The sequence below is a fragment of the Protopterus annectens genome, chromosome 15.part0 (genome assembly GCF_019279795.1).
Source record: "Protopterus annectens isolate FY-2018-M chromosome 15.part0, PAN1.0, whole genome shotgun sequence".
NCBI classification, from domain to species: domain Eukaryota; kingdom Metazoa; phylum Chordata; order Ceratodontiformes; family Protopteridae; genus Protopterus; species Protopterus annectens.
This window is the reverse complement of record NC_056749.1, coordinates 694,204,505-694,225,370: the sequence shown is the minus strand read 5'-3', so window position 1 is coordinate 694,225,370 and position 20,866 is coordinate 694,204,505. Positions and strand designations below refer to the sequence as shown.

Genomic DNA, 20,866 nt, shown 5'->3' with positions numbered 1-20,866 from the left:
GTGTTTCAATGGTTTCTTGGTTCGATGCATATGCATTCGCTGTTTAAAGCCTTTGCATAAATTAAGTAGTCCCAATAAAGTAGTTACGGTATAAATGTAGTAAAACACTTGCTTATCTTGTCCAGTTAATCAGGAGATGGAAAGGGGAAAACGTTTACTTGAGATCCCCTGAAGATGGTTTGGTCTTCAGTCTGAGGACCTGTGTTAGTTCAAAAGCTGCCATCATACCTACAGAGAAGAAAGATAGTAATGAAAACTGTGACAGGACATGGCTGGCAGATCTGTGCTGGATGTGGGAATTTGTCCAGGCCATGAAAAGTGTTGTTCAGTCTTCTGGTTAACCTAAAACTAGTAAGGGCTGCTAACTTAATTACCACTCCTATAATCAGCTTAGAAAAAAGTCTTGCACACAAATATTAATTACAAGGGCAACAGGAATCTCAGTCATGTTCTTCTGCACTCAAGGGGTAAAGGAACAATTAAGAATAGCAATCAGATCTCAAAAAGATGCAAGGGAAGCAAATTGTGGGCAGAGGTGACAAGTTTCATGTCACTAGAACAGCACTCCTACGTAAATAAAACTGAAAACAACGTATTGAAATTACATTCAGTGAACATCTGAGTAACTTTTTTTTTTTTTGTGGGGGAAGTCCCCTACATCTTCCTTATGGGGGCACCACCTACACTCCCGAAACTTAGACACACTCACTGTTGCCAAAAGTAGTTTTGGCAAATTTAACTTGATGTTTTGGCATTTGCTTAGAACTAGCACTTTTGGGTAGTTTCATTGTTCATTGCCAGTCTCTTTTCACTCTTAGTTTCAATATCTCTTGAACTTCTTCTCTTACCGTTTCTGTGACTGTGGTATTCAGTAAGATCTCAGTCTAACTTTGATTTAATATTTTATGTTCTGTCAGTTTAGTTATCCCAGGTATTGTTTGGGAATACCCCTTTGCTTCTTAAAAACAATCTTGCTTCTTGCTTTTGCATTTTAGACCAGGATTCCTCCAGCTGTACATCAGCTAGAGATTCTCTGGTGTCACCCATATGAATTTCAACTTACAAGTAGCCAAATACAACTTTCTTCTTATTTCCACATTTCCCATACATTAATTTTCTCTCTCTCCTGGCTAACTATATAATTCACTACATTTATTTTCTTTTTCAGTCCTGTCAAATGGCCCTTTTATTTCATCACTATTATCTCATCTCCTGGGTTAAATTCACTAAAGTCAGGTGTTTTCTTTACTAATTCATCGTTACATCTCCTTGACTATCTACATGCACTCCTTTACCATGGGCATAACGGACTTGTCTATCCTGTGAATTAAGACAGTGTTCTATCCACTTTTAAATGGCATCATATCTGCTTCCTTAACATTATTAAGCAGTATTCGGAGATGAATGGGGTACAAAGGTTCAAAATGGGTAAACCCAGATAAAGCCTGTTACACCTCTGTTACTTGATGAAGCATAGCCAGTAAGGTTAGGCAGTTAGAGCAAACAATTCAAGTTCTGTATTGTTAATGGACTGCTTTTTGTAGTCAGTGGTCCAAGGTTCAATTCCTTTTACCGCACATTGCCTGCTGTAAGACTCTAAGTTACTTAACCAGACAGTGCTCCCAGGTCACCCGAAAAGGGGCACGTGTCCAGTGAACTTGCCTAGTTAACACACACATTTAAAAAATAGTGGATTTACTGCTTCTCCTCTGTTTCAGTAACTTTCCTTAGCATGCATTTTAGTGTTATGTTGAACCTTTCTACTAATCCATCATCTGTGGAAGGTGCTCGTATGTCTTCAACTGCTTGACTTGAAACACTGACATAGCTGAAGTAATAACCTTGATGCAAAGGAAGTGCCTTTGTCAGTATCATTTTATGGCTGTCCCCTTTGGTAAATAATGCACATTATCTGGAAATAGCCTTATAATTAGCTTTGCATAATGGCATTGCTTTTGGATGTTTGGTTGCACAGCCCCATATCACTAGTATATACGGATGCCCATTACTAGATTTTACTATCTTACTATAATCACATACATCAGATGTGGAATATCATACCTTTCTCTCAGAGTCATCTTTGTGATGTACATTGCTTTTGAGTGAGTTTGAGAGTTTCCACCTGCTTTCTGTTCTTGCTATTATGGTCGCATACCAGGTATACATGTATTATATACACACACATGCATAGTGAACAACAGAACATTTGTCATGCAGTAATCAGACATTGCCACAAACCCAGGATGGTCCGAAGGGGCAAGCCTTAGACATTTCAGTCACTACCTCAGACAGTGAAGGAGCTATAAGTACAGAAAATAGGAATTATGAGACACTTATTCCTGAAAGAAATGAGAAAAACAGTGTGGACATGAGATGGGATCATGCTTAAGCCATGAGTTTTGGGGCTGTAACTGCAGCTCTAACAAAGGAGGCTGCTAGAGTGCTGGTATGCAAGCAAAAAGAAGTGCATCACCTTGTAGATGGGGTGACTTCCTCACAACAGCCCTGCATGCCCACTTTGTGGTGTTGTATCACTAGATATGCAGGACTTGTACAGCTAAACACTGAGTCACAATATGATTGCATGCCTCCTCCATTTTGCAGGGTGGGGCAGTTGTGTAACAGGTACACACTTCCTAGTTTCTTCCCAAGAAATATGATACCCAACCACAACAGGTTACACTTGGGGTATGTCTCAATGCTGGTTACACCAGTAGAAGTGGGAGCTGCAGAGCATATAGGAACAAAGAAGTCAAAGGAGAGATAATGGAATAAAATAAAAAAAAAAACGAGACAACCGTTCTGTGTTACAGATTTTATATTTCTAAACAATGTACACTGGTTCATTTTTTTTTTTTTTTTTTTTTTTTTTTTTTTTTTTTTAAGTAAAATGAGTTGTTCAGATAAAGTAATTAGAATGTCCAACTTAATAGCTTCTTTATTTTCAGGCTATATCTCGAACAGAGATAAACGAAAAGGATGACATCATTCTTACAATAATCGCATACATCGGGTGTGGAATATCATGCATTTTCCTTGGAGTCATCTTGGTGACGTACATAGTTTTTGAGTGAGTTTAAAAGTTTCTACCTGCTTTCTATGTTTGCACATCTGGTCATACAACAGGTATATATGCCTTCTATACACATCCACAGTGAATAATAGCACATTTGTTACTCAGTCAACAGATATTGCAAAAAACCCAGGGTGGTCCAATGGGGCAGTGCCATAGAAGTTTGAGTGTGCCACAAAGGTCTCTGCTGTCCATGATTTTGTAGAAAATATCCAATCTTGCCTCATTTTTAGAATGTTTATCATACGATTTGTGATGTTTCTGGCTAATCATTGAGGAATGAAGTCCCTAAATAATGACAGTGAGATAAGTCTCTAACTTCATATCATTGAGAAAATGCTTGTTAATGGAAAGTTTGTTACTCTAGCAACTTTTTAAGTATTTAAGAGCAATACTTAAAATCTGTCTCAGTGTTAGACATTTGTCTTTTTTTTTTTAAACCAGATTCATGTGTTTAGACAAAAGGGTGAGAGCTGCTGTATGAAAACTGAAAAGATATCTTTCCAATGCAGAACCTAGCATGTTACTGCACTTATGAAATTGTATGATTTTTTTTTTTTGGGGGGGGGGGGGGTTTCCATTTTGAGGAGGATATTTTTTCTGCTGGCTTTAACTCTTTCATTAGATTGCACTGCACAATGAATGCAGGTTATCAATGGGCACATGTCACATGCTATTATGCAGTGGTCGTATCTGCATCATCCTTCCCCCGATACCCGCCTGCAGTGTGCATGCAGTACTGGTCTTAGAAGAACATTATTTCCCTGCAGTGAAGGCCTCATCTGGCATTTGGGTAAATATGCCTTGTTACCACCATCTGCATGCTTTATGCATGAACCATTATAATCTGTCTGCTAACACAGTTTTACTTGGAAAATGTGGAATCTTACTGGGAGGTATCTTATCTGTCTACTTATTTCCATCTGTCCATTAATATGTCTATCAGTCTAGCTGATGCCACAAAGAAGAAGTTATAAATCCACTTTATTTATACAGCAGTAAAAGGTTAACGCTTTCATCCCTGTAACAAACTAGGAACTTCATCAGACAAATAAATAATGTTCAGACAGCTTTTTAAATCTTGTAACCTAAAGTACATGTGTAGTGACATAACAAACCACACCTCTAAACTCAACTAAACCACACCCCTGGTTCATGATATATATACAGCCTTGCTTAAGGAACAATACCTCAATGAATGACTTGAGTATAAAATGTAACATATAAGATAACATATCAAACATTTTAAAATTGTAAACAAATATAAATACTAAATGCACTGCTAAAATGCATATCTAATAGACATAAATAAGTAAATAAAGACAAAAACATGTTTTTTCTATTAAAGACCTAGTGCAAAATACTTGTAAAATACTTATAAAATCAAGTATTTACATAAAAATAACTTGTATATATGTAAATGTATATAAAATCAGGTGTCATCTATTCAAGGCTTTTAATTTTAATACACTTGAAATTAAAACAGCCTCATTCAACCCAGGTCAAACCTTGGCATTTAAGCACAACTGCCATATCAATTCTTGTCTTTCCAGCAGCAGTGGCCATGCCCCCCCCCCCCCCCATTGTTCACTGCTACACTGTCCAACACTATAAATCTAAAATTATGTCCACTGTTTTCTTTAACATGTTTTGCCAAAGAACTGAACTCGCATTCATCTCTGATGTCCCTCATATGTTCCCCAATGTGGCGTTTCAACTTGTGTTCAGTTTTTCCTATATAGAAATAAGTGCATTGGGAACACTTAGCACAATAAACCACTTTTTCTGAGTTGCAACAAAATTTTACCCAAAATTTTATAGCTCGTCCCATTAATATCACTGGTAAAATATATGGGCAAAACTTGCACCTACCACACTTAAACATATATCCTGTTTTTTTGGGGTGTTTAAATTTTCAAAAAAGAATTTCAAATTCTTGCCCTTTTTTATAAATACAGACTGGGTATTCACCTATCTGTACTCAAACTCCAGTTCTTAAGTGTTTCTTTAATAAAGTGGCTGTCAGTAGAGAATGTTGTGATGAATATTGCACTATTGTCAAACCTAGCTTTATTATTCTCTTTGTTTGTTAGCACGTCCAAACATGTTGTATCTATTGTTGAAGTAGGGCTCTGGTCAGTAGGTCCGTCCCCCAATAATGCCCTAAAGTGTCCATTTTGTCTCTCTAATAACTTCCCTCATTAATTCTTGAATTAAATCTCAAGGGTAACCTCTATTTAGGAACATATTTTCTAAATTATTGCATTCTGAAAGAAAACATTCCCGCAATGTTACCATCCTCGCAGCTCTAACATGTTTTTTGTCTTTTATTTACTTATGTCAGTTAGATATGCATTTTAGCAGTGTCTCTTTAGTATTTATATTTGTTTACAATTTTAAAATGTTTGATATGTTATCTTATATATTACATTTTATACTAAAGTCATTCATTGAGGTATTTTTTCTTAAGCAAGGCTGTATGTAGGTCATGAACCAGGGGTGTGGTTTAGTTGAGGTTACTACACTAAACATGCACTTTAGGTTACAAGATTTGAAAAGCTGTTGGAACATTTTTTATTTGTTTGATGAAGTTCCTAGTTTGTTTCAGGGACGAAAGCGCTAACCTTTTACTGCTGTATAAATAAAGTGGAATTATCTCTTCTACCTTGTGCAGTCCTTTGGCCTGCATTTGCTTTTCTGTGGATTATTGGTTTGTTGCTGCTTTTTTGGTTTTGTTCTATCAGTCTAGCTAGCAATTTAACTAGTTGCCTGTCTATCCATCTATCTAGCTATTTCTCCAGTCTATGTATCTTAAAATCTTTCCAGCGGACAACTGATATTGCAGAACACAGATGAGAATATTGTGCTAGAAGCCTGTCTAGTTATTAACAGAAGCCATCTTGCTAGTTTACAAAAATGCTTAATTGACTACTAAAAGTACATTGCCTGCCCTCTCAATATCGCTGCACACATTTTGGATCATGTACATTGAGAAGTTAAGAATATTTATATTAAGAGTCCTAATCAGAATATAAATAACACCCCTTATAAAACCTGCACACTTGCACTATCTTCAGGCACAACATTTATCATTTTGAAGATGCTGAGCATGACAATAACATTTTCTTCACCATATTAATCTACAGTATTTATATATTTATTAACCAGTGGGGCTACTAGGCATAATCAATTTTCAGTGGTGACACTAGAACACTGTCTGGTTAAGTGATTTGCTCAGAGTCCTGCAGTAGGCAAATGGATGTTGAAAGAATCAAACCATGGACTACAGGGTGAAGCTCATTCAGAGCTCATAGCTTTTACTCACTGTTGTAAACTGCCTTGGTGTCTTTCATTGCTTTATTGTGGTTTATTGGCCATTAATGGGGAGCTGCCAATTGTTTCAGTCTTCAAGCCATGAGAAGCTCATTATTAAAAATTGTTCAACCATCAGATTGACAAATGATTGTTCCAGTGTCATTACTGAACAGCTGACTCATTCATGTGGCAGGCTACAGACTGCATGACTTTACATACATACTCTTACACCAGAAGCAAACTGATTCAGCATATTCCTGGTAGAGACGGGAGGTAAATGTCACTGAAGGACCCAGCCAAATGCTGGTTTCAGAATGCGAGCTGCAGATTGTATGCATGACAACAGGTAAATGGGTAACCATGTTTTCTCCTTTGTGTATAGTATCCAGTTACATAGATAGACAGATGTGTTACCTGCACCTCACTTTGAAGTATTAAGAACTGAAAAGGAAAGGGGTGAAGATAAGAGAATAGATAGAGGAAAAATGGGTGCATGTTTTCACCCAGCTTGACTCACAGTAATAAATGATTGTTAAAAGACGAAGATTATAATACCTGCATTCAGCACCAGAAAGGAGAAAGGAAATTCACCCCAGGGATCACGTCAGTCGCCCTGCTAGACAGGGGTCCAGGAAAGTAAATAATGTGGGAAGAAATAGCCAGGGAATTGTTATGGCTAGGCTTGTATAGGCCCTAGGGCTGATAGCCTAGTACCAACCTATGAACCAGTATGATTTAGTTTTAGCTCTAAAGGATACACCCTATTTGACTGCTATGGTATAAACCTGTCACTTTTTTCCCACCAACTTCTTCATATGATCCTCCACAGAGTTCTTAGTGCAATAATCTTCATAATGAGTGTGCATCTCAGAGTGATGAGTGAAGTCATGATACAAAGTCAGGGCTCACCTGTATTCCTTAGAGTGAGGGGAGTGGGAGCACCCTGTACTCCTTAGAATTAGGACTCACCTGCATTATTTAGACTCTATGTTCACCTGTGTTCCTTAGAGTCAGGGGTCACCCAAGTTCCATGGAGTTGGGTCTCACCCATATTCCTTAAAGCTGAACAGCAGACTAAACAATCAAACCTCTTTTCCTGCTAAAACTTTTATATCTTGTACGTTTTCCATTCCTGTTAGATAATTCTTTATTTCTACTACATTCTCTGCTTCACTAACTGTTATATCCTGGTAAATAAGGAGACCACACGGTTCTGGAGTTGTAAGGCCTTTCTTTAATAAGAACCTCCAGGTGCGCACCCATGTTACATGTTCACATCTTCCCCATAGCCATACGTACACAGGAACCAACAAGTGACCAGAGAATACAGAACCAACACTACATGTTGTTAATCCCCCACAGCGCCCCTACAGCACAATAACAACATTACCTGCCCTATACTACATTCCTCCCCTCTTAAGCTGTGACATACGCCTCCTTACATAAGAGAAACGAGGGAGCAAGTCAAAAAAACAATCCATCCAGTCACTTAATTTCTAAATAACCGGCTAGTTATTAAACGGTTACCATGCAATCAAGTTATGTTGTCCTTCTAACCTATACATGCACTTTTAACACTGATAGTCCTTCAAGTAACCAGTGCACGCTTAGAACGGCGCAATGGTACCACACTAGGTGACTCCGGTGTCACAGTTACCACCTCTGGTACAGGTGTGTCCATCCCTGGAAAGGTTGGGTCCTCGGGAACCTCTCCTTCCGAGTCCCGGCGGTCTTCCTCGGGCCCCAGGATCGGAGATCCTCCTGCCGCTGCGAGCCCTTCTCCCGAAACTAATGGTATTTCCGGGGCTTGCAGTTCCATGAAGTCCTTCTGTTCGCTCCGCAGAATCTGGTCCACATGTCTCCTCACCAAGAAACCTCCATTCAACCTCACCTGGTACGACAGTGGACCTGTGCTCTTGACAATGAACCCTGGAATCCATTTAGGTCCATAGCTGAAGTTTCGAGTCATCACTGCATCTCCCGCAAGGAAACTTCTCTCTCTCCATCGTCGATCATGATGTTCTTTTTGCCTCCACTGTGTCCTCTCCACCTTAGCTCGGATGTTTGGATGCACCAGATCCAATGTTGACCTTAATCTCCGTCCTTGCAACATCTCGGCAGGTGACAATCCGGGTCAGACTGGGGTGTAATGCGGTAGTTGAATAACACCCTTGACACTTTTGCTGCCATACTTCCGCCTCCGCTTTTGTCATCATTGCTTTAAAGGTCTGGACAGCCCTTTCAGCACAGCCATTTGAAGCCGCATGGTATGGTGCTGATGTGACGGTAATGATGCCATTTTTTCCAGAAAACCCTTGAACTCTCCACTCATGAAACATGAAGCATTATCTGATACAATAGTCTCTGGTAGTCCTTGGCTACTGAAACTCTTCCTCAGGCATTCAATGGTAGTGGTGGAAGTGGTTGTTTTGACTGGGTAGGCATCCATCCATTTAGAATGAGCATCCATTATTATCAAAAACATTGCCCCCATAAAAGGCCCTGCATAGTCTATATGAAGTCTCTGCCAAGGTCTACTCGGCCACTCCCATGGGTGTAGTGGTGCCGCCACAGGTGAGTTGCGATGTTGTTGACAGGTGTTACACTCTTTCACAGCGACTTCAATGTCGTGGTCCAACTTGGGCCACCAGAAATAACTTCGTGCTAAGGCCTTCATTCGGGTGATGCCCACATGACCCTGGTGCAGCTGTTGTAAAAGTGCACGTCTTCCTGGGGGTGGAATTATCACTTGTGCCCCCCACAACACGCATCCATCTTGCACACTCAGCTCCGTTTTCCTCACCTCATAGGGCCGAAAAACTGGATCAGTTTGTCCAGCCTTGCTGGACCCACTGAAACACTCGAGCCAGCACCGGGTCTTTTCGTGTCCATTCGCTCAGTTCCCTCGCTGACACCAACGTGATGTCCTCCATCATCAAAACTCGGTCCTCCGTTTCCTCTTCCTTGAGATGCCCCAGTAGCGGCAGACGGCTCAGCGCGTCCGCATTGCTATGGTGTTTCCCGGGCTTATAAACAATCTCATATTCATAAGCTCTCAATGTTACAGCCCATCTCTGAATGCGGGGAGAAACCATCTGAGGCACGACTTTCATCTCGCTGAACAGTGACAACAAGGGCTTATGATCGGTGCAAACAGTAAACTTCCTGCCATAGAGGTATTTGTGGAACCGCTTAATTCCAAAAATTACAGCCAAACCCTCTTTGTCTAGCTGGGAATAGTTTGACTCCACTAGTGTTAAGGTTCGTGACATGAACCCGATGGGTCTTTCTTGTCCATCTGGCATACGGTGTGCCAACACGGCCCCTAACCCATAAGGTGAGGCATCACATGACAGAATTAAGTCCTTGTGACTATCGTAGTGCACCAAAACCTCTGAGGACTGCATTAGTTCCTTGGACTGCTCAAACGCTCTGTCCTGTTCCTCCTGCCACGTCCACAGGGTCTCCTTCCTTAATAGTTTATGTAAAGGAGCTAACAGCGTTGACAGATTTGGTAGGAACCTGTTATAATAGTTGAGTAAGCCTAAGTAGGCCTTCAGCTCTGCAACATTTGTGGGTGCAGGTGCCTGTTGGATGGCTTTTACCTTGTTTGGCAGGGGGTGTAGGCCCGATGCATCCATCTTGTAACCCAGGAACTCTGCTTCCTTTTCCATGAAAGCACATTTACTCCGCTTCACCCGCAGACCAGCCTCTCGCAGTCACCTCAGCACCTCGTTCAGAGTCTCCAGATGCTCGCGGTTGTTCCTACCCGTCAACAGAATGTCGTCCAAATAAACAGCCACCTTCGGAATTCCTGCCACCAGTCCCTCCATTATTCTCTGGAAAATAGCTGGACTAGAGGAAACACCAAAGGGTAAACGATTTACTTGGAACAAACCTTTGTGTGTGTTAAGGGTGACATATGACTTAGACCCTTCCTCCAGAACGACTTGTTGATATGCATGACTGAGGTCCAGTTTGCTAAACTTTTCACCTCCCGACAGCTTTTCAAATACATCCTCCACTGTTGGTTTGGATACTGCTCCAGCTTCGAAACTTGGTTCACTGTTAGCTTGTAGTCACCACATATGCGTACAGTATCATCTGGCTTTAATACTGGAACAATGGGTGCCGCCCATTCCGAAAACTTTACTGGTTCAATTATACCTTGCTTGGTGAGTCGCTCCAACTCAGTCTCCACTTTCTTCTTCATTGGGTATGGTACGGGTCTTGGTTTGTAAAATCTTGGCGTTGCGTTTTCTTTGATGTGTATCTTTGCTGGTGGACCCCTCCAGGTACCCAGTTCCTCTTTGAACACTTCTTCGTTGTTCTCCAGCACATCTTGCAAGGTCAGCACATGCTGTTCTACTTTATGGAGCTGTAGACAGCCCAATTCCAGCTCCTTTAGCCACGCCCGGCCTAACAGGTTTGGTCCATTACCTGCCACCACCATGACTGGCAACTGTTTGACTTTGTCTTTATGTGTTACAGTTACTTTTGCCATCCCTAGTGTGAGAACTGTTTCACCTGTATATGTTTTCAAAGTCACTGAACAGTCCTGCAGCTCCTGAGCTTCTTTTAGCCATAACTTCCCATACTCAGCCTTTGACAGAACTGTCACACTACATCCAGTATCCACTTCAAACTGCACCATTTTACCATTTAAGTCCAACTGGGTTGTAATGGGATCGACTCTTTCCATCCTTGCCTCTTTCATGTTAAACATAGTAAACACTTCCTCTTCTTCCCTGGTTTGTTGATCTGTACCTTCACGCATGTGGTGTGCATACTGCTGTTTTATTTTCCGGTTTCCCTTTCTGTCTGTTATGCTGCTCTTTTCCTCCCCCTTTCTCTGCTGGTCCCTAGAGGGCGTTGACCTGCACATTTTCTTCACATGGCCCTTTTTTCCGCAAGCATGACATTTTTCATTTAAGAAACGACAGTTCCGTGACAGATGTTCACCGCCACACCTGTAATAGGCATACTGACCAGACTTCCCTTGTGGTTTATGCTCCATTACCACTTTATGCACTGGCAGTGGGGTAGCACTCCTGCTCCCAACCCCCTCAATTGTTCTTGGTTGTAAATCACGAATGTCTTTATTCGCTGTCTCGATGGCCTGTGCAAGCTTCAAGGCCTTTTCAAACGACAACTCAGGCTCCGCTAACAATCTGCGTTGTATGCGGTCATCTGCAATGCCACATACGAGCCTATCACGTAGCATTTCTGTCAGTCTGTCACCATAATTACAGTGTTGCGCCAGCTCCCTCAGCACTGCAACATACTCCGTTACCGTTTCATTGGCCATTCTAGTCCTTGAATTTAACTTGAACCTTTGGACTATCTCACTCGGCTTCGGGTTATAATGTGACTGAAGCAAGCTAGTCAACTCTGTGAACGATTTATCCCCCGGTTTATCAGGACTCAATAAGTTCCTCATCAGACTGTACGTCTTGCTGCCCACCAAGCTCAGCAATATGGCTCGCTTCCGGCCCGCGTCCATTATCTGGTTTGCTTCAAAAAAATGTTTCAACACTTCACAATACTCCTCCCAGGTCTGTGTCCGACAGTCGTATGCAACCAGCGACCCTAACATGGAAACAGACATAACTCCGGCAGCCCCAGTCTCTTCGTCGTCCGACATTAACTGCACCCCGCCGTTTTCACTCTCAGCGGACTCTGAGGCATCCCATCCTCGTCGCCAATATGTTATATCCTGGTAAATAAGGAGACCACACGGTTCTGGAGTTGTAAGGCCTTTCTTTAATAAGAACCTCCAGGTGCGCACCCATGTTACATGTTCACATCTTCCCCATAGCCATACGTACACCGGAACCAACAAGTGACCAGAGAATACAGAACCAACACTACATGTTGTTAATCCCCCACAGCGCCCCTACAGCACAATAACAACATTACCTGCCCTATACTACACTAACCCAGAGGAGAGGTATTACTATCTTGTAACTTGTCTTTTATGGTATCTTTTTTATGCAACCCCGTGCTGTTGACACTTTTCCAGACTGATTGCATTCTGTGTTCTTTTCAAATCCAAAATCCCTGATCTAGGTAAAACAAGTTATCTGGCCCTTTCAATCAGGATTCCCATAAGCACAGCATCCTGCTTCTCAGACCTGACAATACTGTTGACATTTAGCTTATTTTGTTACATTCACTGGCATCCTGGGTTCAAGGAATTTTCTGACCAGAGAAATTTCAGCTTAGTGGCATCAGAAAGACTCTGCAGGATTATGGGTAGTCCTAGTGCCAGTTTGACACCATTCTGAAATTTATGGGTTATACAATATTGATCCAAATAAAACAAATTGCTTGAATACCACTCCCCCCTCCATTTAATCCTCTTATCTTTGCAGTAGAGGAACAGTAATGTTGTTGCAGGACATGAAGTGCTATGATTACACAACCATGGGGGGGGGGGGGGGCAAGGCAAGCACCTTTCTGACATAAAAAAAGATGATTAGTAAATTTTTTAAGCACCAATCAGTGCTGTTAACCTTTCGCCTGATGCAAAAGCATAACAGCAGCTAGTGGCAACCACCAGAGAACAGAGTCCAGCATTTAAAACAACTTTAAAAGTTTTAATATACTACACTATCACACCTACAAAACTGCATGGCAGAATGAAGTGCCTTTAACTTCCTGCCAGTACCTATGTGGGAATACATAGTGTTTTACATTTCAAAGACATAAAACACTTCAGTTCCAAACATTTTTTTCCCCTTTTTAAATAGTAGTACATTAGAGCAGTTAAAAATCTAAAGCTCTATGTACTACAAAGTATTATTAGCCTGTTCATGACAAGAAAAAAATCTTCTATAATCCTATATCTACCTTCAAATGCAAACTGGACAATTGCATAGGTATTCACACACATAAGCACACGCGCGTTCACACACGTAAGCACGCGCACACACACTAGCAGCATCAAGCAGTATCACTGATATAGTAAGATGCCAGAAAGATCAAAATATTGTGGATTCTCTCTACATACCAGCTGCCTGGGGAAGAGGGTGCTGTCCTTATGAAACATGGCCCTTTGGATGACCTTTTAAAGTTAGGTTCCCAGCTGTCTAAATTGGTTGTAGCTTAGGTAGAGTCTAGAGAAACAAGACATTTTAGCTTAGAAAAGCAGGACACTTTCAAATAGTAGTTTTTAACTAAAAACATAAAATAGGAAAAAAGCAAGAAACTAATCAGAAATAAAAAATGCATAGCATGTATTAAAAACAAAATGAGTCATCCTCGAAAAAGAAAAACTGAGGATGGCACACACTGAATAATTGTAATCCCCATTTCCTACATGTAATTATCAGATATCTATTTTAACATTGCTGTTTAAACACTTTACTACCCAATGTAAGCCATTGGGCACACCAAGTATCACTGGACTTTACATCCACCTTAAACTGAACTGTACTACTACAACTGCAGATAATGGAGTTGGCTGGGTTTTATCTATTGTATAGGTACTGTAAATTAGGATACCCCTGTCACGCCGCTCACCATTGCAGAAAAAAATGTTCATTATGCCTATGTTTTTATGTATTGTTACTATGTGGAGCTTTGCTCCCAGAACTTTCACTGAAAAAAGGTTCTGCCCAGTCAGACTACCCCAGTAAACAAATGTAAACAAATGTCAAATAAAAAAATAGCCATGTATATTGCACTGGGGATTTTATAAACCTCTTCCACATTTGGCTATTCAATGTTCCATTAAAGTTATAACAAACAGTTTGTCTGCAGCTTTTTTTTTTTTTTTTTTGTGGGGAGGGCTAACTTCATAATAATCATAAGAAATGAATGTTGATTGAAATGCTATCCCTCCCTGGTTTTGCAAATATTGTTCCCGAAACCTGCCAGAAATTATGGCTCCTACATTCAAAAATATATGCTGCCAGATATCTGGGTACACCTCTGCAATGTTCCACTAAGCAAAGCCTGTCACTGTTCCTTATATATACCTCATCCGAGCTTTCACTGGTAACTTGATATTTCTCAGTGTCCACACTCAATCCCAATCTGTTGAATTCCCTCACAGATATAAATTTGGAATAAAGGAAGTTATGGCACCAGATGTTGTTGTGTCTTTCGGCTTTTCTCGGTTAGGAGTCGCCACAGCGGAACTCCGGTCAGCTAATGATTGGCAGTGGATTTTTACGTGCAGAGTTGCTGGCCCTGACGCACAACCTTCAACGAAGGTACGCCCATTCACGCATGTCTCCACACAGAAGATGCTCTGAGAATCGAACAGGACAACGTTTTACTGTGAGGCGGCAACGCTACCGCAGCACCACCACACCAGATGTAATAGCTGCAATATATTTATGGCTGGAAAAATCCTTTGCAGTAGGTTTTGAAAAAGATTACAAGTTGTATATCATTTTCTTTTACCTAAAGAGCCACAAGATCCCCCCCCCCCCACCAAGATCTCATGAATAAGGACAACTTGCAAATGTTCTGCTCATCTATGGGTTGTTCGTACTTACAATACAAGGACTAAAATCTTCATGGGAATGTATGGCTGTGCATCTAAAAATCCTCAGTGATCAATAGCCCGGAAAGTACCTACAAACCTATAAACGTAATTTTTAGGCATTTTTCAAGTATTAAAAATTGTTGAATCCTATTGAATCCAACACTGAAGAACCTTTGTTGTTCAGATAAACAACATCAAAATGACAATGAGAAGCTTGACCCCTTTCACTAAGACCATAGCCAACACACACACCATGCCTAGATTACCTCTATACACCTCAGCAGAGAAAATTCTCAGTGTAAATTTCCTACCGTCTTCCATTCCGTTGTCCTTACTGAAACTTCTGCTGTCTCTACTTACCCCAACAAGTTTTTCCCTCCAGAAAAAAAAAAAAAAAAATGAAATTGCCAAAGATTCCAAGGACAACCACAAGGCATTCTATAGCTATGTCAAGAATCTAAATGGCAATGCTCAGATCTTCTCTGAGCTACAACAGAATGGCATTAAATGTACTGATCCCAAGGATAGATTTAGTGCCAACTTCACCCCCATCTCACCCCCTAAAGGGCCCATCTCAATACCAAAAAATTGCCAAATACCAGTAATCATGGCCACACAGGTAGAAACTGCACTCTCCAAAGCTAAGAATACAGCATCCATGGGACCAGATGACATCCCAGGCTGTGTACTACATGGACTACAAAATGAACTGGCACCTCACTGTCATGTTTAATCATACTCTCACCTCAGGCTTCATGCCCACTGAGTGGCGCACAGCTACAGTTATCCCATTCCACAAGTGGGGATCCACCTTTGATCCTGGAAACTACCGCCTCAATCTGATGAGCCTGATCTGCAAGGCCATGGAACGTATTATCATGGAACTTATAAACAAAGACATTGGCAACCTTCAAACACTGGACCCTACCCAGTTTGGGTACATGAAGGACTAATCTTGTCTCCTGAACCTGATTGACTTCTTAGAATCAGTCTCCAGAGCCGTGGACGAGGGTAAGGCAGTCCACGCAGCATATCTGGACCTCGCCAAGGCCTTTGACACCATCCCCCACTCTGGAATCATAGATAAACTTACTAAGCTGGGCATTAATCCCTATGTCACTCGATGGGTTACCAACTGGCCTACTGAAAGAACCCGCACTGTAAAAGTAGCAGACTCCAAATCCAGCTCCAGACAAGTGACAAGTGGAGTACCTCAGGGTTCAGTCCTGGGACCACTCTTGTTTGGCATCTACTTCTCTGAAATACAAGCCAACACTAAGGGACTCTGGCTAGCAAAGTTTGCAGATGACTGCAAACTGGGAGCCATTATTGAATCCTGAAATGATGTGGATACTCTACAAAAGGGCCTTACATAAACAGATGCTTGGTGCCAGAGCCATGGGCTCAAGCTCAATGCCAAGAAATTTATAGTTGTCCCCTTTGGTAAAAAAGCATGTACCCATTAATTACCACATAGGTGGCAGTACACTAAACACCGAAAGTGCGATAAGAGACTTAGGGACACAGGTGGACAGTGGTCTCACCTTCAGTAACCACATCGCCACAACAGTCAGGAAATCCTGTGTGGCACACCTCATCACCAAGAGCTTTTCATCCAGAAAAAAAGGAGGTCATTGTCCCACTGTACTCATCCCTCCTTAGACCCCATTATAGAATACAATGCCCCATTTGATATGTACCTCTCAAGACATCTGCAACAACTGGAAAGGACGCAGAAATACCTCACTAAAAAAAAATTACAGGCCTAAAGCAGATGCCCTATGCTGACCTCCTTAAACTCCAGCTATACTCTGTAGCATATCGTATACTCAGGAGGCGATCTCTGCTTAACATACAAGGCCATGTCAAACCCAGAGCTGTTGGACATGCTACACTTAAAGAAATACCAATCCCTCAAACCCACATGCTCCAGGGATCTAAACCTTGTCATCACAATAAACAAAACATGCTGGAGGGATAGGTTCCTGACCCAGAGACTCTCCAGACTCTGGAATAGACTGCCCATACATGTCAAGCAGAGCACCTCTTTGGCTCCCTTCAAAAGGAACCTTGATGATTGGATTGGAGAAAGGAAATTCACCCCGGGGATCACGTCAGTCACCCTGTTAGACAGGGGTCCAGGGAAGTAAATAGTGTGGGAAGAAATAGCCAGAGAATTATTATGGCTAGGCTTGTATAGACCCTAGGGCTGATAGCCAAGTACCAACCTATGAACCTATAAAATACAATCACACACTTAAAACCTACACCTATTTCTACTTCACTACAACTTTCTTTCTTTGTATCACCTAACAGATATACACATTACTCAACTGTCCTCATCTACTCTTTGCTTTCTACCATGTCCATAATGCAATTTCAAGCTTTACATTTTCTCTCTCGAATAAAATCACCTATTTTGAAACTGCAGTTATCACAGCCCAGATAGACTACCCCAGTCAGCATGTGTGTTTGTGTACAAGAGTACACAAACACACATGTAACAGGTCAAACAAGGATAAATATGCACGTATTAAAAGGAGGAGACATGAGATATACCACAAAGATAGGGTAGGCAAATGTCTACCAACTGGCATACATGGGCATTATTGGAACCCAGTAGATAGAGGTACCAAGTCTAGGCAGCCAGCAGTAAAGATTAAACCCACCTCTGGCAACTGAATGTCTAGAAAGAGGTGGGCCAGTGAATTTACACTTTGCTGCAGAAGGGGGTTGATGTTCAACAACCCAGCCTGTCAAGCCATATCAACTACCGCCTCAACCATGCACTGCAGCTCTGAATGGCATGGAATGGAGGATTGGGGCAAACTACCTCCCCATAAGGGGGTGAGACCTCCTGGCAGAGTACTTCACACTGGCCACACACCTCAAGGGCAAGCAGAGGCTTAGAAACCACATCTCTAAGATTCAATCATGACCTGCAGAAGAGCAAGACAAAGGGAAGGGTACCATTAGTGATGACAAGTGACAGGATTTAGATCATGCGACAAAGGAGGAGTTCACTAGCTGCCATAAGTCTCTTCTGCCTCCTGTAGCAGATGACAACATTCTCTCATTCCACCCAATGCCGAAAGACACAAAGGACATACCAGTTATCATGGTATAAAGGAGATGCAGACAGTTCACAGCTACACCTGTGCATACAAGGCTACACCTGTGCATACTAGCAAGCAGAAGCCTGAGACAGTGACCACAGCCTAACATGTATGCTACCCTAACATGTGTATGTGCAAAACAGCAGAAGCAGGACATGGTATCCACGGCTTTATAAATGACACACAGTATACTATCAAAACTATGGTCAGTAATCCATCTATCTGTTGAGGGAATAGAACCCACAGCCTTCTGCACTAAAAGTGAGTGTGTTACCTGATGCATCAATGACACTGCTTTACATGGGCAGTTTCACCCATTTGGCATTACCTAAAAAGGCACAAGGCACAATAGGAGTGAGGATATACAAAAGCCTAGATGGAACATGTGCATATCCTCCCTGGTGAAACAGGGCCTCCTTGAAATGGATTACATGTATAGATCGGAAATTGTGGGACTCCGCACATCTACTGAGTTCACAAGATCCGAATGTAATGAAAGTTTTGAAACATGAGACTAATAAATCTAAGATGACCTCTCTGCTTAATTTAGCAGAAGTATTTCAACGGCAAGCAGGAATGGAAATCAAACCAGAAATGGATAAGAACCAGGCAGCAACTGAATGTGCCAAAAAACAAAAGAATATAAAGTGAAGGACCAGATGAGAAGGCAAGAAATGTGGAAAAAACAAATCTAGTTGCAAGTATAGAAAACTTCTGGAAGAGCCTCATGTTGATCAAGAATGAATGCAGGAATAGTTAAGGAGAGGCAAATTCAAATTGAGAAATGAAAGGTTAATATTGGCAGCCCAAGATAGTGGGCTACGTACACGCTGGTTTACAAAGTCCATTGAACATGTCGGAGAAACTGACAAAATGTAGGTTTTGTAAAACTAAATTGGAAACAGCCACACCTTGTTGCTGGTTGCGACACACTAATGGCAGAAGGACTGTATACTGAAAGGCATAATAATGTGGCGGGACTGTTGCATTGGAGATTGTGCAAACATTATGGTACTGAGGTGCTGAAAAACACTGGCAACATGAGCCACAAAGCATGACAGAAAATGAAGTTTATATCACATGTGATCATCCATTACCAACAGTTCAAAAGATAGATGCTAGAAAACCGGATATAGTGGTCCAACAAAAGTAGCATTGATCATTGAAATCGCCACACTCAGTGACTATAGTGTCTTGCGTACATAGAGCCACAAAGTCATAAAATACCAGGAACTGCAGGCAGAAATGAGAGCAATGTGGAAGAAAGATACACAGACAGTTCCAATAGTAGTAGGAGCAATGGGTCTTATAAAAAAGAATTTATAATCATATTTAGATATGTTGCCAATCTAACTCCGTATAAATTGCAGGAGTCGTCATTACTGGGCATATTGTGAGTGCTCTGAAGAGCAAATGTGGCTGACAAAGATTGAAGCAATACTAATTTTATGAAATGTATTCATACTTTGACTTAGGAATGGGGTCCATTCTCGTCATGGTATTAGAAACCCAATAGACTTGAATTAAAAAAGGTGAAACTGCCCAACAGATATTGCACCCCCTTAAATGACACCAAACGTTAAGTCAATTATTGAAGTTACTCATCTTTGCTCATACTGAGGTATCATTCTTGGAGAAGATAAAATTCTGCTTAATGCTGCCTGGGTCACAGTCAGAGAGCTCTAGCATGCCTATCTTCATATAGTCCAGGGAGCTATGTCACAAGTCATTAACACCCACATGCACTACGAGAGTCACAATGGGACTTGCTGAGTAACTGTTTTATCTGGTGAATCCTAATCCCAGACGATCAAGAGACCATCACTTTTTCCATACTCAGCCTGGTGAATAGTGCATTTGTAGGTCTCCCTATGGAGTCACCTAGGATTAAAATATTAGGTGGTGTGGATGCTTGCTTCATGGGCATAGCATTTGAGAAGGTGCGACCTTGGTTACTACGTGAAGTGATAGGTTTTGTCCACGTTATGAGCTTGGAATGTCGCTGAGGGTGATTAATGCCCTTTCCATGTTTTGGAGGCCTTTAAGGTTTGGGCAGATTAACCATTCGAGCCTTGGCGTAGGATAGACTATGCATTTAATTCACAGAAGCAGCATTTCCATAGGACAGGGACAAGAGGAAGTACACAGACGTATGCAGTTTTGTGGTATAATGCATTTCAGTGTCATACATCTGACAATGTGTGCCCAGAAATAGCCAGTTTTAAAAACACTGGAAATCATGTGTCTAAATATTATGCTTGCCTACAATGTGCAGTTGTTGCTGTAATGGTTTAGCTAACTAAATGTCTTCTTACCTCTGTATAATGTAGATTGACAATCCACTACAACAAGACTGCTTCCCCGTCACTCAGTAGTCAGACCGACAATCCACTACAAGACTGCTTCCCCGTCACCCAGTAGTCAGACTGACAATGTACGTCACAAGTGCATATTCATGAGAGTATCTGCCTGGCAAAAGCCTAATGTAAAATTATTGAATTAGAGGTCATAGTGTTGATTTGTGCTATGCTGAGTTGCATTGTGTAATGCAGATGAAGCTTGAGTATTGTATGTACTTATAATTATATAAAACTGTATTGGCTGACATGGCAGCCCAGAACAGAACTGCCTCACAGTTCCTCTCACCTCAATTTTGCCCTAAAATGTGGTGGGGGCATCTGCCATGAGGATAGCTGTTGTGAATGTCATTACCCATGTAACCTCTCAAACCCTGTTGTGTTGTGCATTGCCAAACTAAACTCTCATGTCCCATAGCTAACCCACTCTACCCAGACATCAATGTCCTACACCTATGATCTCCTCTATTCCTAGGAGTAGGCAAGTCAAAAGGGGTGAATGGTAAAG

The 20,866-nt window shown here is 41.4% G+C and overlaps 1 protein-coding gene across 1 annotated transcript in view; it reads left to right on the top strand.

Annotated features, from left to right (window-relative positions):
• LOC122789870 (adhesion G-protein coupled receptor G6-like) overlaps nt 1-20,866 on the top strand; it is a 189,934-nt gene that overhangs the window by 8,662 nt on the left and 160,406 nt on the right. The window contains exon 2 of the mRNA XM_044057304.1: nt 2,949-3,070. Coding sequence (XP_043913239.1) covers nt 2,949-3,070 — 122 coding nt within the window. The remainder of the gene's footprint in view (nt 1-2,948; nt 3,071-20,866) is intronic.